Source organism: Ursus maritimus, unplaced genomic scaffold, assembly GCF_017311325.1.
Source record: "Ursus maritimus isolate PB19 unplaced genomic scaffold, ASM1731132v1 scaffold_26, whole genome shotgun sequence".
NCBI classification, from domain to species: domain Eukaryota; kingdom Metazoa; phylum Chordata; class Mammalia; order Carnivora; family Ursidae; genus Ursus; species Ursus maritimus.
Genome location: NW_024425119.1, coordinates 21,747,088 through 21,772,134, shown reverse-complemented (window position 1 = coordinate 21,772,134; position 25,047 = coordinate 21,747,088). Strand labels below are relative to the sequence as shown.

At 37.0% G+C, this 25,047-nt stretch overlaps 1 protein-coding gene across 6 annotated transcripts in view; it reads left to right on the top strand.

Moving 5' to 3' along the window:
• The window catches only part of SOX5 (SRY-box transcription factor 5), a 957,215-nt gene extending 932,417 nt beyond the window's left edge, over positions 1-24,798 (top strand). For all 6 annotated transcript variants that reach the window (XM_040642245.1, XM_040642242.1, XM_040642244.1 and 3 more), the window contains 4 exons: positions 13,607-13,715; positions 16,508-16,681; positions 22,213-22,429; positions 24,046-24,798. In XM_040642245.1, coding sequence (XP_040498179.1) covers positions 13,607-13,715; positions 16,508-16,681; positions 22,213-22,429; positions 24,046-24,349 — 804 coding nt within the window. In that variant the 3' untranslated portion in view covers positions 24,350-24,798. The remainder of the gene's footprint in view (positions 1-13,606; positions 13,716-16,507; positions 16,682-22,212; positions 22,430-24,045) is intronic.
• Positions 24,799-25,047: the final 249 nt, after the last annotated feature.

Below are 25,047 nucleotides of genomic sequence, written 5' to 3'. Positions count from 1 at the left end.
CATTTCTATACCTGAGTTAACAAAAGCGGCTGCTTATTCTTCCACATAAAGTGACAGCACTATGCCTATTGTGTTGTTTTTCTCCTAATACCTAGTTTTTCATAGATTTTTATAATTGCCCAACTTTACCCATGGCCAGAGCATAGGTAGATCAGTAATTGGTTTGAAATTTTGCTTCTGTTTGAAAGACATAAACAGAATATATAATTTTTTGCATTCTGTCACATCATTTGAATACCGAAAGAAGGACTTTTCTCTCACTAAAACAATACTCCCAACTTCCTAAACCCAGAAAGTGTGTGAGGTGTAAGGATGGGGGGGGAGGGGTGGATAAAAGAAAGAAACAGATAGAAAGGATCTGGGAGGAAGGAAACGGAAAAAGAGAAGAAATCCAGCCTAGTGCTTCCCACCGGTCTGAGAGGTGATAGCACAACCGGAGATCTGTTTTCTTGAGTACACAAACCTCATACGTGGTATTTTCTCCACATTTCAAATGACCAACATGGTTGTCCTAAGCAGAAAGTCTTAATTCTGAAAAGCTGTAATTGGTAGTAAAAACAATTAGAGGTGTGAAGATAGGGACAAATGTTTTCTAGTAATATGCACCAAAACACATAATGAAAGTCATTTTTACTAAAACACATTTTAATTGAAGACTTCTAAAAGATTTCTCATTTTTTACTTTTCTTGGAAGTGTTTCAACATACCCAAAAACTGTGTATGTCAGGTTTCTTGGAAACTCTGGGACACAGTGTTATTTATAATTGTCATTTCAGGTTAATTATAGCCTGATTGCATATTCGGGTAATGTTATCTTTTATCACATAGCTCTTCACAGATTAGTGTTATGGATGAATAAAAAAATCTTCTCAGGTAGAGAGAATCAGAAAGACCCTCATACATTTAGTTCTTCAAAACCACCCACTTTGCTTCATTAACACCCACGTGGCACAGTCTTGACCATATGACCAACTGCATACTCAGGTTCTGACCTCATTTGTGAAGGTAGCCATAGTTAATAGGAAACCATAAAGACCTCAGTTTTTGTCCTGATACCACCAGGCAGGCCCCACTAATATAATAGAGACCCAGTGCACTTGACTGAAATGTGGTATAGACCAGAAGTTTCCTTGCTCCTTTGCCTCACCCCCAACGCAGTTATCCTAAGGGAATGAGGCCCGTGCTGTAGTATATGTTAGACATGTATTTCATGACACACGTCAGGTAATCTAAGTACAGTAGCTTCAACAGATGATTAATTTTTAGCACATGATAAAGTTCTGTAAGAGGCAGTTGGTGGCATTAGTTCATCGGCTCAGCAATATCAGGGTTGAAATCTCTGCGATTCTCTTAGCTTTTCCCGTAGGGTCATAAAATGTTGCTGTACCTACAACTGTGCCCTGAAGGCAGGCCAGCTCAGGAAGGAAAAGCAGTTTCTCTGCTATTTTCAGTCCTCTTTCACGTAGAGGTGTGTTTCATTCCTCCTTCATTCACATAGGGGTGTTTCTTACGTTATTCACAGAGAGATGTTTCACTGCACCCCTCAAGCAGACTTCCACAAACATCTCTTTTGGGTAGAAATGGGTTGAATGCATACCTTTCAGACAATTACTGCCCAAAGGAAGAGAACCTGCCTTAAGTTGATTATGAATTATATTTGGGGACTGAATTAGAGACCTTAGCTTATCCTCCTGGAGATCAAGGGATATGTTAAGATCAAAGATTATATTGGCAGAGAAGAAAAGGACCAGAATGGCTATTGAGAAGGAAAAAACCATTGTAAGCCACAGCTACATGATAAAAATGATATCAACGGTCTCAAATATTTTCTTCATGAAGCTGGTTTGTTCTGATTGTGTTATATTTGTTGTCCTCTATCTCACTATTTTTGTTCTTGCACTATTACATGTCCAGGGCCTTACACCTTGTCTGTGGTTGTTAAAGAATTAAAGCGCACCGAATCACACACACACACAGAATCACACACACGCACAAACCCCAACATTGCCTGGGTGACAGATTAAACCAATGAATGTGTGTTCTTACACGTGTTTCTACATGTTAAGGCCGACTTCTGTACTACTTTCACATATAAAACAGATGTTTTATTATTTATTATTATTATTCCTCACAAAAATAAACATGCAGATGCGTGCGTCTATTTTTTACGGTAGAGAATTCACCCACTAAGCAAACATTAATTGCCTACAGTGTACCTAAAATCTAAATGCCTACACATGTTATGAATTCCTCTATTACTGCAAGCAAGAATACCTGGCAAAATGCCTTACTTTTCCTTTTGAGGTTCAGTGAAAATTCATTGCAAATTTTCGTAAAATAAGGTGAAAATTTGGAGAATTAGAGGTATATTTTAAATCGTAATTTATTCAACAATGATAGTAGTCTCTCTTTTCACTTGTCAGTCATACTGCTAAGAAGCCTTACCACATACTATATAGACTCATTTGTAAATAGAGGTTAATTTTTATCACTCTGCCACTTGGAAACTCTTCCGCTACAACCTCTTCTTTTTCTGCTATTGTCAACCTCTTTCTTTCCCTTTAACAGAGTGCCAAACATGAAATGACAGTGACCAATGTTGACTTAATGTGGATGTTTAATAATGAAAAAAAGTGTGTCAGTCCCAGCATTAGTTACAAATGGCAGTAAGTGTATCGGATGGCAGCCCTGTAATAATTTTACATCCATCATTCTTTCCTGATGCTTCGCTGGCCATCTGATGGATGGGGCCAGCAGTGTTAACTCTTCAGAAACTGACACGGTGTATCTAGTTCAGCCTTATCTAACACATGCTCCTTCCCTCAGATAAGGACAAGGCATGTGAGGAATTGTGAATTACAGGTTTCGCTTGGAAAAAGTGAATATGAAGGAGCTCATGGCTCTGCATTCAGTGGAAGACACTACAATTAATTAGTGATTTGTGGATCGCTTTTGTAGATGTTGCTTTTAGCCAAAATGAATTAGAGAAGTCAAATTAGAACTAGATATTTCAGTGGTTAGAGGAAAAACTTCATGAAGGAGGAAGGCATGTTAGGTAAATCCTCCGGGAGGGCTTGAGATAGATCATTGCTGCACAGTGGCAAAGCAGGAGCTTTGGGGGGAGGGGAGGCAGTTGTGTGTGAGCATGAGTGTGTAATTTTTCAAAAGCCCCCAAACTTTTAAGTCTGCTGGTTGGAATTTGTCTAGGAAAAAATACAGTGACGCAAATCATGAATATTGTTTCTTTATAAAAGTGAGTATATGTTATTTTTTTAATCTGTACATTTACATATTAATTATTTCACGACTTTAAAAGACACGAATCTGATGTTGAATGCTTGCCTTTTTATTATTGGAGTCTCTCTACTCTGAAAATTTATATAAAATGGATAGGGAACTGCTTTCTAGGCAACTGATTATTAGGAAATCTAGACCAGCTTTTTATGTGCAAGTTGGCATTTGATCCTTAGGTTTTCTTCTCTTTGTTTTTCATTCATAAAACCTTCTTAATTCTGAGTGTCTTAGCTAGGGAACACTTCTTATGGGACAGGAGGGGAAAGGAAAACCCCTTAGTGAATATTATCAGCACAGAGCAGCCAGTTTTCAAAGACCATGACAAAAAGGCAAATAGGTATTATGTCATCACCCATCCATCACTCTAGATGTCAGCCTTTCAATAATTCCAATCGACATTCTCGACAGGCTGGTGCAAGTTAAAGGGGCTGTTTGTTTCTAGAAATTGAGTATGGGCTGTCTATAGCCTTTTGTTCCAGATGGTGTTCTTCTGTGTCTTTTCATTTCTTTCTTTTTCTTTCTTTTCTTTTTGGGGGTATTTAATTGAAATACATGCCGAGTTTGCAGACTGCAAAGATCAGAGCTGTTTTCGTCCAGCAGTGGTAACTATGCATTAAACATTTTGATTTGTTTGAGCTTGAAGTTTAGTCCTTTTTTGCCATTTGCTTCATGGAGTTTGTGTATATTTACAGCCTCTGCATTTAATGGCCACATGCCTTATTTTCACAGATGGCCAGTGGAAGACTTTTTCTTTCTCTTAGTATAGCCCGCTTTCAGTTTTGCTACATTTGTCACAGTGCCACTACTGCAGCTAGCAAGTGCCCACGCTTGGTGGGGAGCAATTATGGTGTGAGTTTTTAAGGAGCTTTTTAAAGGTTTTTTTTTTTCCAGTAAACTTTTTATGGTTTAATTTTCAAGCCTAGAAAAGCTGTGCATGTTTTCAAACAGAGAGTCTTGTGTTCTTTACATCATTCTGGTAGAGGGGTTAGTGCAGGATGGTCCAATAAAATGAGACACCCAGGGCATGCCAAATTGGGCTTTCGGATAGACACCCACAGGCCTCTCTGATGATTGAAATTGTCTATTCACTTAAAGACATGAGGAGATGCTCACAATAGTATTCCTGAAAAAAGCAAGTTTGAAAACACCATGTAGAGAATGATCCAGATATTTTTAAATTATAGTTCTATGTTACATAGATAAAACACTAGAACAATAATACAGTATAGTGATGCCAAGGTGATAGGGGTGTAAATTGGCATATACGGGCCCACATTCTGATTTTTCTTAATTTCCTATAAGTAAAGTAAGAATCACTTTTATTGTTGCACCAGAAGTGTTCTCTTTAAAAACCTGATCTATTAAGTATGGTCTTTCCTTCTCTTCTCCCTTGCTCCTATCCTCATCTCCAAGATCGAATAGCTGCCTTCAAGACAGGTAAACATTAAAGCACTGAAATAATTAGAGACATTTGTTTTTCACTTACCCTCTTATATTTACTAGATGTATTGCACTCTATTGTCATTTATTGCAAATTACCAATATGGATTAAAAATTATGAGGAAAATATTCTGAATTGAGCATGCATTTCAAAGGGTCTCATTGAATCTCTCCAGGCATACCGCTTCTCCTTTTCTTACAAATGAGAAAGACTTGCTTATGGGTCATAGGAATAATAATGGCTATTGCTATTTATTTTGTGCTTTACCCTTTCCAAAGTGATTTCACGTCTGCTTTCAACCTCCTGCCGTAGTATGACCAGAGCAGTAGTCTTTGTTTTAAAAATAAAAATGAGATTTGAGAAGATCACAGGAATTCCGGTAGGAGATCCGTTTTTAAGCCAAGGTCTTCTGGCTTGGAGTTCAGTCTCTCTTCTAATGGACTGTGCTGAAGAAGTTTGAGAAAGTCCCCAGTGCCGGATGATTCCCTTGTGCTCCAGCATTGGTCATGTGTATTAGTTAGTACGGTCTCGAGGCTTTATTACAAAAATCTCGTTTAAGCAGTCCCCATCTCCATAATGTGTACATTGTCTTCCCATTTGTTTTTCCCGCATCTGTTCCCTTCCTCGGTCTCTCTCCCTTCACCACCAGCCTTCACCACCAGCCGCTTCACTAGAGGAAGAGCCAAAAGAACCAAAAGAACACGTTCCATCTTGTTTGCTTAGCTTCTCGTAAGCAGCGCTGATAAAACATGTGAAGTTTTAGCTGTTGATTAAACTGAGGTTCTAAATATCTGTTCTAATCTGTATTTTTCTCTCCTTTCCCTTAAAACAACCATGGATGATTGGAAAGTGAACTATAACTCCAATGTGCCCATTTCTAATTGTCAGACCCAGTGTTTCTGAACCAAGCCATGACTCTTTAAAATAGTCCAATTATATTTATTTAACTGAGGTGACTACTGGCTACTGAGGCTACATTCATAAGAAAGCTAACAGTTTTATAGCTTTTATTCCATGAAAAGGAAAAATTAAAGAGAAAAATTCTATACATTTCTGTAGCTCAATAACTGAGTTACTCATTGTTTATAGAACAATTATCATCAGACAACGTTCAAGTTTTGTGTTTACATCTCTGCATCCCTCCCACCTACCGGACGTCCTGCCTCGGTCGTTAATTCTCTTGTTTTTCTTTGTTGGCCTCCTGTTTTTCTCACGTTATTCCTTTTGATTCAACTCAGTGCGCACAGTATCTCTATCTGGACTGCTTTGAAATATAACAAGGTCTTTTTTTAGACTTTGGTGGAATGCTGACCACATACACAAACATTTGAAAACTCGGGTCTTGGTTTTTTCTTCTCCTGCTTTCCCGTTTCCACGTGTACACACCATAAGCTCCAGTGTGACAAACAAGCAAAGGCCAGTATTTTGCCGACAGTATTCATGTGTGCCTTCTTTGTGACTGATCTGTTTTCTACAGATTCCTTTGAGTGGCTTTTTTGTGCATGAATCCCCCAGGCCTCAGTGACTTCTTCCTGTCCCTGGCAGTGGTTTTCTGTTTTAAAGACTAAATTAGTAACGTTGAACTGGGGCACATAACTGTGTCTTTCACAAAGTACCTGGATCAGTGAATCGGATTGTCTCTCTGAATGTGACAGTCTCTTCACAAAATATATCTCAATAACCCTCTAGTTTTTTTTTTTTTTTAATAATTTGAAATCTCTTCCTTGACTTTAAGAAAATGATGGTAGAATTGTCAATTATAAGTGGAGTGGCCTTAGGTTTGAAACTTAAAAACTTTTGAGAAAACTGTCATTTATGATAAAGAAAATATGTATAGTTTTATACATTGGTCACAATTTTTTGGTTTTGTTTTAGGAAGTGCCCAGTAAAGTAGGACATAGAATTGTGGGTTTGAAAGACAATGAAAAGGGCCTTGAATTTCCTCTTCAATATTTTAAATACACCAGACAGGTAGTGCTATGTCCAATGCTCAGAAATCTCCAGAAAGGGGAAATTTTTTACATCTTGAAGCAGCTCATGTAATGGACAGACATCTCTGACTATTAGACAGCTCTTTGTGGTTCATTATATTTCACCCGATAACTTAGAGCCGTCGGTCAGTGTTGTATCTCTTGACTGTATATGGTCAAATTCTATACCTTTTTCACAAAGAACAGGGCTCGATTCTTTTTTAAATAAGTTAATTCTTAAGATATTTAAAGACAGATATTTTTACCTGCTTTTCCCATCCTATTCAACTTTCTTTTTCAGGGTCCTATGCAACTTCTCCATCATGACAATAGGGATATTGATAGGAACATAATCCAAAGCTGAGTTAAGCCCAAAACATTATGGCCATTGAGCATCCCTGGTCTGCATTCCAATTCCTATAGAAAAATAAACTAAGGCCATTATAATATTGTTTTTGTTAATGAATCCATACTGGCTTTTTGTTGTCACTACATCCTCTACTATGTGCTCTTAGCCAGAGTTTGTAACCATCAGCTCTGTCTTTTCTGGAACATACATTAAGTGCTCAGGTCGTTGTTCCTCAAATTTGTCTCTTCTTTCGTTAATCAGAATGAATTGTCATTAACTTTCTAATATTTCTCCTACTTTAAAATCAGTTCTTTAAAAATCATAGATAGGGAGTCATCAGTTTTATCGACAAGTCATGCTGCTATCTTGGAAAATTATTCGTCTGGATTAAGACTTGAATTCATAGAAACTGTATGTTTCCTTCAAAACCACTCCATCTTCTTCAGCTTCACAATACTTTTTAAGATACTTGATCTGCCAATACATTTCAGTTTGACCAGATTGCCTGATGAAACTAAGTTTCTAAGAAATTTAGGTGAAAGTATACTTCAGGAAACATTTCATGAAGGTGGCTACCAAATGTCATAAAAGGAAATTAGACTGTGAACAAAATTATGTGTTCAAATTCATGATTTTCTCCACTAGGGGAATCTCTGGATTTTGAAAAAGAAACATCAAGATTAAATAAGGATTATTTTGTAGATGAGTAGACCTGAGGCCATTTATGGACCTTTCCAAACCCTTAGTTCCCATATCTCTATGACTGATCCTCTGATGGAAAATATTCCTAAGGGATACCAGATTTCAGAGTACTACTGTGTCTGGAAATACCCCACTGGATACATTTACATTTGACCAGAGTAAAATTAGTGAATGATTTCTTCAACTTGCATTTTTGTTAGTCTTGGAGGGAAGTGTATGTGTGTGCCTGTGTGTGAGAGAAGAGAGAGAGAGAGAGAGAGAATGTATTTGTATATAATTTATATACAATTTACAAGAAAGCCTTTTCTTCCATTTGTGCTGTTAGATTATGTGGGTGGATGGTTATTTTTTAGAAAATGGCGTTCTCAATAAGCAAGGGTGGAACCGAGAGGTTGAGGGGGTGGACATATGCATTATTTCTTTGTATTTTACTTAAGCTGATGAGAAAAATCTCCAACTGATAAATCATTATGACATTATAAATAATCTTTCATCTTCTTTGGTGGTCTGTGAGGTTCACATAATTGGAGGGTTAAAAACCTTTTTTGTTTCATTCTTCCTCCCGTGTCATTAGTATATAAGTAGACCATAAAAAAAAGTGCAGCCAGAAGGGGTTTAACTGTAACTGAGTCAACATTTGACAGTCACACTCTATTCTGTCATTTCATGCATGTGCTTTTTATGAGTTTTATAGCTTTGTGAGCTTTATTTCAGGGATGTCCATTATGATAGCTGATCCACAGCCCATCTCTCTTTGTGTATGTGTGTCTGCTGGGGAGCAAAGCTCATCACTTATATGAATCCCAATTTCAAGGAGTAACAGAGGAACCATTTACTCGTGCATTATTTAATTTGGGATTAGGTAACTAAGGAAATATCTACCTCTTTTAAAACAGAATTTTTGTGTGTTTTTTTGTTTTGTTTTGTTTTGACTGGTCTATGAAATAACACAGGATGTTCGTTTGAGCCTCTATAAATAGTGAATTTTTAGTTATTTTCTGTGTAAGTTGAAGTAATGGAATAGGAGTTTTCAATTTAAGTATGTACTAGACTTATAAACTATCATGCCTGAACATCAAATGGAAAATGAAAAAGATTAAATACATTGCTGTAGATGATAGACAAGAGGAATGAAAAAAATGTCTACAATTTTTAGAGTTGTTAGCAAAATTCTCCTTGTGAATGCAGATTTGTCCACTACTCTAGCCATGGAAAATAAAAGGTCATAACTGTGGCAAGTTACTTAATACTGATATTGAACTAACTCTTCTATTCCTGTAATTAAAATATGTTAGGAAGAATCTTTATTTTTTCAATTTCCCTCACTGACTCTTTCCCCTAATATGAAAAGCATAGATATCTTAATTTTTTAAGCGAATGAGAGTCTATTGTTATATTTAAACCCCATTTTACAAGTTAAGATTCTGGGACTCAGGGAGGAGAATTGACTTGTCTAAAGTAACATAGCTAATATATACAGCAGAGTTTGGTTAAGAAGTGATGTTTTGGATCCCCAAACCCATTATTTTCCATATGGGTTATTTTCTGTATTTTCAAATATGTCTTCTTCCCATTAATCCCTATGGTCTTTTGTCATTCAGAACATACAGATCTTTACTGACTACTTCTAATCAGCTCATTGCTCACATCTCTAGATATTTCTTGGCTTTCCTTGTTGATTCCCACCATAGCCTGGTGTCATGCACAAACAATACCTGTGTTGTTTTCTACTAAGCAAGTCAATTGAATGAGCCCCAGAGCCCAAGACCAGCTGCCAAATTACCTAAGTGAATGTTAGCACAGTAATAATACTTCTTTAAATGCTGGGTTTTAGAATCATTTATTTGACCTCAAAAAACTATTTGATCTAAAACTTTATTTTCTTCTGTAGATGAGATATAATTCATTTGGATCCTTGTTCAGGTCAACATAGGATCAGAAGATTTTTCAAGTAAAAATAGACTTTACCTAATATTGCCCCTTGATCTCTGTAAACCTACAGTATTGTATAAGATTTGATTAGCCAGGTAGGAATCATCTTTCCAAAGGAAACCTTATTGTTACCCAATTGCTAATTTGTATTCAAGAGAGAAAGCATACAGGTCATCTTATTTGATCCTTATTTATAAATTCTCAAGACTTGTTTTGACTACTTTGTAGTAATTAATATGTTCACACCCTCTACTCTGAGATGACTCAGAGCGTGAGAATTTTAGCAAGTATTTCTTTAAATGTGTCTATTTTTCTTTAAATTTTGCTTTATTTCTGATAGAAAAAAGGTAGAGGAGAGTAAACCAGTGAATCTTGTCAGTCTCAGACCAGCATTTGGGTAGCATTGAAGGGCAGTAAAGTGAAAGCGCTGTATTGGATTTGTATTCAAGAACCCTGATCTTAAAATGGGTTGTTCTTTTTCTGTACATGAGGTGTTCTTTTTCTGTACAAATTCTTGGCTAATTTGTTTTTTATTGGAGCCAGATGGGACTAAGAGTCTAACTTTGGTAAAAATTGTCACTTGTGCCCATCAGCATTTTTTTCTGCTTCCACAAACTCAATTTCTTGAGTGTTTCCCATTTTCAGCATCTTCCCATTTACCCCCTTTCTACCTGATATCAAACTGCACATTTTGTTTCAGCTGCCTCTGTTAATTAATTAACTAATTAGTTAAAAGAGGGGGAGAGTGGGGGGAGAGGTAGAGGAAGAGGGAGAGAGACAATCTCAAGCAGGTTCCACACCGAACGCAGAGCCCTATGCAGGGCTCGATCTCACAATCCTGAAATCGTGACCTGAGCTGAAATCAAGAGTCAAACACTTAATCCACTGAACCACCCAGGCACCCTCAGCTGCCTCTATTTAGAAAAGATTAATTTAATTATAGGAACTTTGGGAACCAAAATATTACCTTTTGAGTAACCTTGGCACATTTGAAAAGAGGCTTTTAGAACAGGAAAGATTTAATCCAAGGAACAGAATCTTAAATGGTTGAATTTTAGACATGATAGAGCATAGATGGACTTTTTGGGGAAGGGGACAGCCAGGGATGGTGGAATTGGAAGGAGTAGGATCAGAGGAATCTTCTCAAGTACCAGCATTTGTGCTTTATAACATTTGGCTGATTCTTTCTCTTCCTATATACCTAAATAGATTGAATTTAAACTTTTGAGAACTATTCTTAAATTCAATTCATTCTTCTGATGTTTCAATATATTATCTAGACAACTATCCATATAAAGATTTATATATACCCCATACTTAAGAACTAAATATATGGGGCACCTGGGTGACTCAGTCCGTTAAGTGTCTGCCTTCAGCTCAGGTCATGATCCGGAGTCCCGGGATCTATCAAGCCCCGAATGGAGATCCCCACTCAGTGGGAGTCTGCTTCTCCCTCTGCCCCTCCCCCTGCTTGTGCTCTCTCTCTCTCTCTCACTCTCAGATAAATAAGTAGAATCTTAAAATAAGAAAAAGAACTTAACATTAACTTTTGTTTACTATAGGATCAATTTTCATACAAAATTCTATGGTAATTATTTGCCATGGAGCCACTTTTTATAGACCATGTATGTACCATATAACCACTTGGGTTTTAGTATAGCCCCCTTACCTCAGTTCCTTTAAGTCTTCTGAATTTATAGTCAGCAAGGGTTTTTAAAATGTGCCAGTGTTACCATTTTGATTTACATGCTGTTGTAAGGTGTTTTAATTAAAGGCACACCACACATTCTCTAATTCCTCCAGTCACATCTCATTTCCCTGTTCACATGTCTGAGAATCAGCTATGCCAAAAGTCACAAAAACAATGCAGCTTACCCTGTTGACTTCCACTATTTTGCACTGACATGCTCTCAGGAAGTATTGTAAATTCTATTTGGGGTAACTAATTAAAGAATTTTATTATATTGTGTACTTTAGAGGTAGATGAGTAGAGGTTACTTACTGTAAAAACTGATGGTTAGTTTCCTGTCCATCATTAGCTAATTTTAGCCTCTTGGTAAGATGGCACAAGATTCATACAGCTGAACTCAGAACCTTAGAAGTCACTCAGCATTTTGTCCTTTTTCTACTCCAATTGCCTTCATTTCACTTTTTCTTCTTAAAAGACTTTGCTTCAGAATGGAAAACTCTTTCTAAAATATATAGCATTTATTGCCCTATCCACCATTAAATCAAAACCTGAGAGGCAATCCATGCCTAGTACTTTCTCCAAAGATAGTACAGTAAAGTCTTCATTGACTGGAGATGGTCAGATCATGTTGATGGAGTGTGTGTGTGTGTGTGTGTGTGTGTGTGTTTAATGTAACTGTCTTCCATTTTAACAGCTACATTTACTATAAAGAGAGTCTGTTAAGCTGGTGTCCTTGGCGCTCCTGTTCTTAGCTGAATATATACTGCAGACTCTCTGCAAAAGAAATCCAGAGCATATAAAACAGCTGAAAGTACCAATTTCACACAAACTAATTGGATCAGGTTCTACATTTTTAAATATATAATTTATTTCAACTTAGTACTATATAATCCTATAGAACTCGAGTTGATATCAACTATCTTGTTTCCAGTTTCCCTGCTGTGTTTTATACTAATGGACAATTAAATACTTTTGCTACTAAATCATGTATAGACTTTGATGAAAAGGAGTTCCAAGGCCACTAAATTGAGAGAATTTTTTATCTAGTATGTACAAGTGTAATACTGTCAGAGATTTTGTAGAGATAAAGCATGTACTATATTAAGAATATCAATACCCTAATGGTTCTTGGTGGGAACATTAGTTGGGCCCCTTTACTTGTAATACAATTATTTTAAGTAGTTGATTATTTTCTGTGAACATTTTATTGGGTCAATAGCTATCCCTCAGTATATGTGGTTCATTTGTACAGTTCATGACGGTGTTCCTCAGAAAATGAGGTGAATAATTATAAAGAAACCTGAGCAAATTTTATGAAAGCCAATAGATGCTTTTCTTAAAACTATTTTGGAACCAAGTCATCCTCAGAGCAGTGATGGAAAGTGCTAGAAAAAGTTGTAAAACTTCCATTATATGCTTTTTCTTTTCATAAAATCACCTAATTACTTAATTGGAAGTAGTTTAATATCTCATGAACGTTATGTTTTCCTTGAAAATAATTTAGTTTGTAATGCCATGTTCTCCGTGAATTCAAATCATGCACTGCATGCTTTTAAATGACTTGATGTCTTTGCAGATCTAATTTTGGTGTATTTGTATCTCAAATAATTCGCCAACTCAATATTTTGGCTTAGCAATCCAAATCAAATTGTGGTCCAAGTAGCAGGCACTCACATCGAATGTACAGAGACTTGACAAGCAATTAGCAATGAATATTTAAACGTCTTCATTACCCTTGCATGAGGAATGCAGATGGCATTTAGGGAGATGGCAACCAGAGGGCACTACTGTGAATTATGTTTCTATCAGTTGGTCACCTGACTATTGGAAGACTTTCTCTGGGCCCCATGCCACTCCTATACTTCTACTGTCTGGCTTAAAATAAAGGCATTCCAAATGTTGGAAAACAGGTTGCTTTCATGAAATTTCTCTGCACATTTTATGATTTGGTAAGACTGTCTCCAAGGATCCCGGCATATACCCCTGAGGCATACCAAACCCCAATGCCAAGACTGTATAGGGAATTCTAAGAATCAGAGTTCCTTCAAAAACCCTGCTGATCATTTGCTTCAATCCCCTCAGCATAATGTGCTGAATGTGCAAAGGTGAATAAATCAATGTTCTGTCCCTCCCAGAAGCTAATGTACTATATATGGCCCAAGAAAAAAATGTCTTTGAATAATTATAATTTCCAGATTGAGCTCTCATTATAAATTTCTTTTTTTAAGGAAAAAACAACACTGGAGAGTCTGACTCAGCAACTGGCAGTTAAACAGAATGAAGAAGCAAAATTTAGCCATGCCATGATGGATTTCAATATGAGTGGAGATTCTGATGGTTTGTGAAAATTGTTCATATATATTCCGATAAGTGTGCAGATGTGTCTATTTAGTGCCAGTTAAAACTACTAAAAAAGTATATAAGATGGCCACCTTATACCTGGTCATTAGAATAAGAGCTCTCATGTACTGAGCAGTTCCCACATGCCAAGCAATCTGCTGGGGGCTTTGCATAAATCATCTCATTAATTTCTAGCACAACCTGTGAGATAAATACTATTACAAATAAAGAGATTGGCCCCTGGGAATTTTGAATCATTTTTCCCCAAGATAACAGGGTTGTGAGTACCAGAGGCAGGTCTTAGATTCAAGATGGCATGATTCTGAAACAAGTACTCCCAACCACTGTCAATTTTATCTCTCACTTCCCTATTTCTTGTACCCAAAGCAAACTTCAGAAACTTGTGTCTATAAGCTCATTTTCAAGTTTTCATTTGTCAAACTCTGACCAAAATACAAGGCTAAGTGGACATTTTCAGGAGACAAGTGTCTCCTGAAATGTGTGTGTGTATATTTGCATTTTGGGACACTTCCCTCTTATACTGCCTACCATTCAGTCAAGTGTCCTCCCCTTTATAACCCAACTAGAATGCCAGCAACTCAGCCTCATGCTTTCTTCACATGCCTCGAGACTTCTGTTTTCTGCATCATCTCTGAACATTCTAAACATCCCCAATGACAACCAATTAAATTGACACGCTAATTTTAATAGCACAGCAAAGAGAGAAAAAGAAGAAAGTGCTATTCCTCTTACCTTGAGCTGCAGCTGGGAACCTCCGCCCAGTGTAAAGTGCCATATATGCATTTTGAGAACACTGTCCTCAGATTTGTTACTATGGTAGAGAAGGTCCCCTGCATATAGAAAAGAGTGCACCAGAGCAAAGGAAGGATACTTTAGGACGGAAGAGATGGCCTTGAGTTCTAGTCTGTCTGCTCTGTGCCTTGGGCCAATTCTACTTTTAAGTCTAGTTCTATACTAGCCAAGAAACTAGCCAAACTTAAGCATGTAGCCAGATAATCTTATCAAAACTGAATTTTGTTCAGTTGGATATCCAACCAAAGTCAGTGTTTTCCTGGCCTGTTGGATCCAAACATTTCCTTCTCCTTGTCTATCTCAGTTGGCTAAGATAAACGTGGCCTAAGTACAATATAAAGAGCTTGTTTAGCTTTGATGAAGTTGCATAATGTTCATTTTATTGCTTATGTTGCTGTAAGGTGTAAGAACAAGAAAAAGCAGATGTGCAAATGATCATTCGCTAGTTACAAACCCATTTCAGAAAGATGTTGCCATATATTAGCACTCATTTTTGTCAATAAAAAGACAATTACTGGTAATAACACATTTCATAAATTTTAAGTTGTATTAGCATGATAAAATATACCCATAGCAATCAGCATTAAAACATCAAAATTTTGTTGCTGTTATTTGTTAAATTCAGTCATGCTTGTATGCAAAATATTTTCCAATCTTCATCAGACCAAAGAGCATACCATGAATGAGAAATAATGAGAAACTCCACCACCAGGTATGCTGTGTTTTTGCTTGCTACTCTAGAGGTCTTCAAGTCTGGGTAATTTTGGTTGATTCCTATTCCTTCTAATTGAGAAAAGAGAGGAAGAGGAGTATGAAGGAAGAAAAAAATAAAAAACAGTGCTTTTATTAAAGATAAAAGTTCTGGAAATACCCAAATTATTTTAAAATTTTATATGCTACCAAAATACATTCTGCCATATTTTCTAATGATAACCCTGGAAAACTTAGTATCACATTTCTGTGTTTCCTTCTGCTTCTCCTGATGTTCTTTGCCTGAACTCGAGTATCTCTGGAAGCTGTTTAATCTGGTGAAACTATTCCACAAAGTCACATGACCCCTAGAGGAGTGAGGGCAGCTCCCAAGGGTTCTACCGTGGCTCTTGGTTATGTTTTATCACCATGAGTCTTGCTGACTGGAATGGAACTTTCAGTGGATCTCTTTGGGTAACTTTAGACATGAGGGAGAAAATTCAGGGGAATGAATATAATATTTGTTTCACCATAAATATTGTGGCTGTGGACTTTTAAAGAAACCATAGTAGTGTAACTGTTCTTTTTTTTTCCCCTACCATTTTCAAAGATCTTCTGGGGAGCAGGCTATCATTAATTCATCAGCGTATTTCATTTATTTATTAGCACAAAATTGCAAAGAAAAGCCAAACTCATTGCAGAAAAATTTCTATATTGTATTTTAACCTCAAATTTTTATTTAGCTGCATTTTTATTTATATCACCTCGGAGAGAGGCAAAGGGCATGGCTACTGTGTGTTCCGACCGTCTTTAGGTAGCGGGGACACATCCTTACCTATGGTCATCCATCGTGCCAAATAGATTAGTGTTTCACAATTTTGTGAGCTGCTTCACCTATTTAATATTTCCATGGTAACAGCATGCCTATTGGTATGCCCCAACTATTCTCTTTCCAATTTGCATCAAAGATTATATATTCAAGTTTCTTGTGTCCTCTTGAAAGTAAATGGTGAAACAGTCCATAGTCCCTCGAAAAAAGGAAAAATGTATGAGAAATGGATTAAAAATACAGATATGCCAATTGTGACTACAGGGCCTATCACAGAAACTTCATGCACAAGCATCTGTCTCAAGGACTGGAAGTACAATTATCAGATGTACTTTTTTTAGTCATATTGTAATAGACTAGAATAGATATTTTACTAGACAAACATTCAATAGCTGTACAAAGAAGAGAATTACCAAAGGTCTTAACACTCACACAAAGCAATGTTCCCTGTTTTTAGGAAGTGCTGGAGTCTCAGAATCAAGAATTTATAGAGAATCCAGAGGGCGTGGGAGCAATGAACCCCATATAAAACGTCCAATGAACGCCTTCATGGTGTGGGCTAAAGATGAACGAAGGAAAATCCTTCAAGCCTTTCCCGACATGCACAACTCCAACATCAGCAAGATATTGGGTAAGAAACGTGTTAATTGTTATGTGATTTGTGGACTAAATGTACAGCTCTGTTTTCTGCAGTTGTGGAAAGGTACTGGGCTTTGGAGGCTGGGCAGTTCCTGTGATGTGCTTATCTGAAAAAATCAGCATCATTAATTGAGGCTTTTCTTCTGATGACAAAGCATTTCATGTTCATTGAGAAATGTGCCCAGTTTTTATAGCTCATTTAGTTGTGTGTCTCCATACTAATCGTTGTAATATTTTCTCTTCTTTAAGATCTAGAAATATTTCGTACCAAGACTAAGAAAAAAGTTCTTTTCCTGTGAGCCACTTGATAATGGGATTGACCATTATTTGTTGTTTTCCTTTGAACTACAGAATTCTTCGCGTGGTAGGGATGGAGGTATAGGTGATGTTTGTTCCGGTACTATAACTGAAAATCAGTGTAGATTGTCAGGACACAAGAAGATGGGGCATGTGGTGCAATTTTTAATTTACACTTTCTGCAGCCTTTTAAGCAGATTTTCAGCATCTTTTAAAAAGGGACTTTTCCTGCTATTGCAGCTTTCAGCTTAACAGATAAAGTACATATTTGACTTACGTATGTACATACTGAAGTACACAGAAGAGATGGTGAGAGGTAAGGGTAGTGGTTGTAAAGAGACCTACTATATACCAGTTTAAATCCCAGAAAAAGGAAGGGAAGATTCCACTTGACATCTTCATCGTCTTCTTCATCTTCAGATGGTGTGGTGGCCAGCTACTGGATAACCTAAGCAAATTTTGATTATTTATTCTCTGACTTCTAAGAGCTAAACAACAAAAAAAGAATAGGAACACTAACTCTGAATTTGGGCTTCAACAAATAAGTAACATTTTCCCAAGTTATTAAAGCTTTACTAAAAATCCATAATGCACTTGGAATTACATGTACTTAGTGCAAGTAGGTGTTCCGCTTGTTCCTTTACATTAAGGAACTGATCATCCAAAAGTAGTTACTAAACATACACATGTGTTTTTATGCTCCCATATCCTCAAATGCTCATATCACTGGCTGGGCGTAGATGCTACCCAGTCCGCAGCATGCATTTGTAACGAGACCAAAACAAACAAACAAAAACCATTAACCGCTTGAACTTATGGCTTGGTTTTCATCTAAAATGATTTTGAGATCTTTAAATGAATGTTATCTCAAAAGATAAGAGTGTGAAGCCTAGAAAAAGTGAATATGGATAAAGGAAATGCACATTTTTTACACCTCTACTATTTCCAATCTATTTTTCCTTTTTATGAGCATACTTTACCTTCCATGTGAAATTTCTCTTTTATTTTTGAAAAATATCGTACCTGTTCCATTTGGAAAAACTCTAGAAAAGAATAAAATACTTTACATAAGCATATTCTGTATCTTAATGTATCAGTTATCACAAAATTAGAAATCCCAAAATGTCAAAATGAAAAAACAAACTGAATACTAAGATTGTTCAAACTGTCTGTATATCATTCGATTCCTGTGTGTGAATACTGGAAAAGTGATACTCACTGATTAAAACTTTATCCTAAGTATCAGGGAAATATCAGTTTTGATGATGTGTAATACTTCAGGAAATGCAGCAAAAGATTTTATGGGAAAGACGTGACTAGCTACAAGCATTTCTTTCTGGTTCGAAGGAAAGAATATTAGAATGACCATATGATTATACCATTAGGGCCAACATGAAAAAGAGTGCTGTCTAATTTTAGACCTTTCAATAGAATAGTGTTCATTGAAGATATAGCAGGGGAAAAAAACCACTGAGAGTTTGGGATCTCAATATTTGGTCATAGCTTCAAATAAATAAGTGATCTTCAAATATCCACAAGATCATTCTAACTGGCCCATTTCATATAAAAGTACAAAGAAAGCTTGATGTTTTCCTCTTTACTGATTGTTTTGGGTAACAGCCTCCGACAGCATGCCGCTAATTCATTCTGCTTAAAACAGGCGCTTGAGCTGGGTTGACATTTTACGTAGTCTCTGGGGATCCTAGTTGACATTTTAAAGGGCTTCTAAGCATTTTATAATACCCTAAAATCTGGTTTTAATAAGCCATTCTGCTGAAATTGTTAACATAAGGAATCACCTTTTACTGTTTGGCGCTAGATCAGGGGATGGGGGACATCTTTTTCTGATTAGATATACAGTAGTTGGAGTAAACTGTGCAAATTCATTACAGACCCCGTGGAGACGACAGTGCTGCTCAGCTCAAACTCCTCATTTTTATTGTATTGCCAGATTAGAAAGGAAAAGAGTACTCTCAAGACTGGGTTTTGTTTTTCTTATTTTGAACATCAGATTTTTTTTATTGAATCTTCCTCTTTGTCATCAGGGGGAATACCCAAATGTCCTTCTCCGTTTTCCATTGTAAAAGGCCAGTCTTTTGAAAAATGCAGGGAACTTACTCCCTGTACATGGTCCAGGGTAAGCAACCTGCCCCACCCTGATCAAGCAGATGCTTCCGTCTCTTTTGGAGAGACCTCAAATGCTCATCTGCTGTGTCTCGGGGTTCACATCGTAGCTACATACAGTGGGTGCGCTACCTGCAAAGCCATTAAAACCAAACCAAACTTGTCATTTGGTTTAACACTATTCAAGAGTTACTATTAAAGAATGAAAACTGTAGTTGCCACCAAATGGAAACACTGTTTTCTGCACTGTCGTAAAACGCAATAGTTAGCCATTTTGCCGACTATAGACAGTGCTTAGGCTACCTTAATTCTTCATTTTAAAAAGACCTATGATATGGCCATCTTGTAAAATGTAATTTAGGATTCAGTGATTGTTCCAGAAAAATTATATTATCAAGTGTCTAAATATTCTGTGATTCCAGTTCATGCCAGATTTAGAAGCCAACTTGTCTGAGAATTTATACATCTTTTATTATATATGTATCTTTATTTTTATCTTTGCATAAATATACATTTTATTTATCATATGTATGTGTGTGTGTGTGTATCCCTTTTTCCTCTGCATTTCAGCCAGATCACTTTTTTTAAGTTCCTCTAATACCCCTTCCCGCTTGACCATTCTATTCTTCCTCCACAGAGAACTCTCCCTTTCTGATTCCTACAGGAGTCATTTCCACAGCAAAGCCTTCCTGGCCTACAAAAGATTGATCCCAGCTCCTTGTCATGGTCTCATAGCTTCCTGTACATTCCACCATTGTAATTAAAATAATAAATTTTTTAATTAGCTGCTTAATGTATTTCCTCTCCACTGGAATATGAGCCTCAAGAAGATAAGGAACATAATGATTCACCACTGCATATCCAGGAATTAATACAGCCTGATGCACATAGTAGGAAATCTAAAAAGAGCTATCACATTCTGAGGCAGGTTACTATGAGGCATAAACATTCCTTTTCCTTAGAGAAATGTATTCTTTTGGAGCTTATGGAACATTTAGACTCAGAGAAGAACGCTTAGCAATTCCCATTCTAATTGAGAATGCTGTTTTCTTTGTTCTATCTAATGATAAAGATAGGGAATTTTAAAGTCAACCATCACAGGTCCTTTTTTCAATGTATTTCTTTAATTCTTAAGTAAATTATTTCTGATCAGCTCACTTTTGCACTCCCTGATCTGAGGTTCAAAATCCTGTTGTCCATACTTGTAAGAAACTTCCCAAAAAGAATTGATCTATTTCAATAGCATTATAGCTGTATCTGTACTTATACTTATCCTGAGAATAACATAATGGCTTCCAGTACCTCGAGAGAATAATGTTGGGCAATATAGAGTTTGAGATTGTACCTACAAATTATTGGTTGCAGCTATTTAAACACAAGTTTGAGAAAGGAGTAGAAAAACAAACTCTATTATTTGAACTGTAACCTGGATTTCTGTGGTAAATAGAATAAAATCATATTGGCTGTCTAGATAGGAAAAAAATCTGTTCATAAATTTTTGCAACGTCTACATGGATATACCCACCCCGACAACATCTTTTCCGATAGGAAAGAATTCTAAGGGAAGAGTATCATCCCTTTTACCGTATTCCTTTAATGTATGTAACAGCCCATATTGAGGAATTGTCTGCATTTGTAGGGAAGAACTGTTCATCAGTGAGTTATTTGCATTTGAGATATGGAATTATGGTTGAGTAATGAACCCATTTGAAAGCCTTAAGATCTTGCTTAGATGACTTTGGAAGGCAGGTAAAGGCTTCCGTACCAAAACATATTTGGTAGAGAACTACCAAAGGAACTGGAAATACAGTTTTTTGTACATCTGGGTAGAGTTGAGCTGATTACTTGCTGATAAACACACTTCATCTGCAAATAGATTCTCCTCACATGCTTAATAAAAAGTAAACATTATTACTATTACTTCTTTTACTACTACATATAGCCACAGTAATAGAACCAAAGCTTTAAATCACATTTATTTTGAGAATTAGCATAACTATTTCTTAATTAAGCTGCAAACATTTTTTTTTTTTTTGTGATCCTAGTTGAATCCAAACCAAAACCAAAAGTGAAAAGAAGGAAAAAACCAGTTTGGATTACCAATTTGGATTAATATTAATGCATGCTATATTGCAAGAAATGACATCTTTATATATTATTGAAAGTGATTTATTAAAAGAAAAATCTTATCCCATACATACGTACTCTTCTAATTCTGACCACTACTAGGTAGCAGGTGGGTATAGGTATCTAAAAACATACATTGCAGCATATTTGGGTTCGATGTAATTGAAGTTTGAGTCATAGATTTGCAATGTAATAGTTGTATGACCTTAGGTAAGTTACTTCATCTATTTGAACTTCAGTTTTCTCATCTATGGATATAGGTCTAAATGCTAAAACTACCTTACAGGATTCCAGTGAAAGGTAAAATGAGACAACTTATGTAAAGTTTTTAGCACAATATGTAGCACACAGTAGTTACCCAATGCATGTTCATTAATATAATTTTTTGTAATTAAAGTTTTAAATTTTAAACTTTTAATGAAATGAATTTTTAAGTGCAATCATTCATGAAAGCATACTTCAACAGTTTTAGGAGAATTATATGTAATATATGTTAGAAACCCTAGTAGTAAGTAATGTGCCCCCACATAAAAATACTCAGTAACAAGATAATTAGCCACAGATTGAAAATGTGTAAAAAGTTTTTGCATAACTTTTCAGTTCACAGTTGAATTATATCATGGTCTAATGTGGAAATGAAAGGTATATTCTTTAAATTATCTGTGAGCTTTTAAATATATAATATACACGGTTGGCTAAATTGTTAATTCAGGCCAGACCAAAAAAAAAAAAAAAAAAGAGATTGCCCCACCTTTGTATCTTTGGGTACATAGTTTCCTTAAGGACACAGCCAGCAACACCTCTGTTCTTGTGGGATCTCACCTCATGAGTCATAATTCACTAATCAAACACATTTTTATGTATTTCTGGGTTTGGGCCAGCATTTTTACTTTAGATTTTCTTGTTCTCAGTGATATCTACTTAGGAACCTCAGCAGCTGTGCAAATTGCAATCCTAACCTTCTTTTCCTCCTAGGATCTCGCTGGAAAGCTATGACGAACCTAGAGAAACAGCCATATTACGAGGAGCAAGCCCGTCTCAGCAAGCAGCACCTGGAGAAGTACCCCGACTACAAGTACAAGCCCAGGCCGAAGCGCACCTGCCTCGTGGATGGCAAAAAGCTGCGCATCGGTGAATACAAGGCAATCATGCGGAACAGGCGGCAGGAAATGCGACAGTACTTCAACGTTGGGTATGGACCTTTCAGTCGTTTTTCATGGGGGGCGCTTCTTGTTACACTTAACGGGATGTCAGACATATTTGTTTTGCTGCGAGGCAGCATTTTGAAAAAGAACCTGAACTTAGTTATTTTCAGAGTCTAGACTGCCCCCCACATGGTCCTGAAAAAGAATACCTCCATATGAAGTGACTCCAAGTGCCTCCAGCGTTGGCTCTCCCTTGAGCTTTCCTAACAACTGGCTTGAAGAGAAACTGTCTGAAAGTAAATCGTTTTGAAGTTCGTTATTAAAAACTGAGACGTAGTATCGGTTCTTTTCCTTGTTAGTGTTCATTACTTCCAAGGCGCCACATTGACAAGTTCCACACAATCCTTGTTTGAGAGAATACGACACAAAAATGATTTCAAAAGAAACACTTGCTTGGAATATAGAGGGATTTCTGGGCGATCAAGGCACACGTGTGGCCTCTGTAGATCACGGAAAGTGGAGATTCTGTTTAGGGCACGGCGAGGTTGTGAGCGGGAAAGCTCTCTTCTGAATTAGGAACGTAGCTCCCAGGAGGTTTTCCCTGGCTTCCTACGGCGAGGCAGGCTACGGTGGCCTGTTGAGCTGCCTGCAACTTCATTGCTTCTGCAGAAGTTTCTCAGAAAGCAAAGAAATAAAGTTGCTCATATCTGGAACAGAAGTTAGTAAGATCCCGAGGGCTGCTTAGAATAATAAATACTGTTCTGAAAATGGCCAGAGGATACCTTCAAAAGAAACTTTTAAAGTCTGCCCTATCCTCTTCCCTGGAAAGAGTCTGTCAGCTTAGACCAGTGGCCTGTGATTTATATCTCAGTGCATGACTCTTCTCAAAGCTGAGCACAAAACCCAACCCTGACGATATAGTAAACATATGAATGAATGAATAAAAGAAGGCCTAAGTGAACATCGTCTATTAATCCCTTCCCACTGGGACCAGCTACAGAATTTGTGGAGTCCAGTGTACAATGAGCATGTGAGGTTCCTGTTAAAAAGTTAAGAATTTCAAGACTACGGCAGCAGAACTTGAAACCAAGCACAGGGTCTTTCTAAGCCCAGGGCCTTGTAGAGCTGCCGAGCTGTACGCCCTGCTTCCTATCCCCCCAGCTACTGCAGGGACCAGGTGGATAATGTGATACTGTTCAGTTCTGGTGAGTTCTGAGCAATAAGGTTTTATTTTGAGAACTCTAATATTTTAGGGTTTTTTTCCCATTAAAATTGCATTATCGTTAGTTTAATTATTTCTAAAAACTTGGGATGTTATAGTGAAGGAAACATGAACTTGGGGTCAAGTTCTTCTGCTTAATCTTTCTGCACCTCAAGTTTGGTTTTTTCCCCATAAAATAAGATAGTAATAAGACAGTTATTTTAAGAATCAAATAGGTAACACATGTAAGTGCCTTGTAATCTGTCAAGCACTATACAGAAGTAAGGTATTGAAATCACACGCGGATGCAATTTTTTAAATGTTGGGCAATAGGATGAGAATCACTATTTTAGAATTGGACAAGCTGAGCAGATTCGTTGTATAATAAGGCATGCATCTAAGTATTCCCCTCACCCACGGTCTTTTTTTTTTTTTTGGTTGGGGGGCAATTCCTGTCTGCAGGCAACAAGCACAGATCCCCATCGCCACTGCTGGTGTTGTGTACCCTGGAGCCATCGCCATGGCCGGAATGCCCTCCCCTCACCTGCCCTCGGAGCACTCGAGCGTGTCCAGCAGCCCAGAGCCTGGGATGCCTGTTATCCAGAGCACTTACGGCGTGAAAGGAGAGGAGCCACATATCAAAGAAGAGATGCAGGCTGAGGACATCAACGGAGAAATTTATGATGAGTTCGATGAGGAAGAGGATGATCCGGATGTAGATTATGGGAGTGACAGTGAAAACCATATTGCAGGACAAGCCAACTGATAAGGGTCAAAAGATTGTTGTGACCTTAGGACTTAAAGAAGCCCTAGCTGGTTCATCCTTACCAGTGGCCAAGCACATTAACTTTCTCATACACTGACTGTTACTTTAACTGTTAGTCTTAAATAGTTGGGACATCAGCTGACTAATAGACCTCAGCCTCAAAAGGCTTGGAAAGGAAAAAAAAAAAAAATACAAGCAAACAACAATATCAACAACAAGAGATTGAAATAAGCTATGGGTAAAATAATGCCAGTAATTCAGCTGCTACATCCAAGCACTGAAGTCTTACCCGTCAACTTTTTTTTTTTAATAAACTTTATGGCTGTTTGTTCTACAATGTTCTAGAAATTCTCACTCAGGTACACAGTGCCAACAAGTGGCTTGTGAATGTGTTTTGTTGTTTTGTGCTACAATTTTTAAAAAGAAATAAGTTTTGTTTTGTTTTTTGGGGTTTCTGGGATTTTCCTTTCCTTTTTCTTTCTTTTTTTTTTTTTTTTTTTTGTAATGCACCTGACAGAAAAAAAAGAAAGATGAATTTCTCTTTACTTCTCTCCACCTTCTCCATCTCTATACTTTAAAGATGGAAGTCTGTGCATGGGGGGGAAGAGGGAAAAAGAGCCTGTTTTTGACTTCCTTGCTATCCACCACAAAGTAAGCAATTATTTTCTTCAGAGGACTTTCTTTATCTATTGCACACC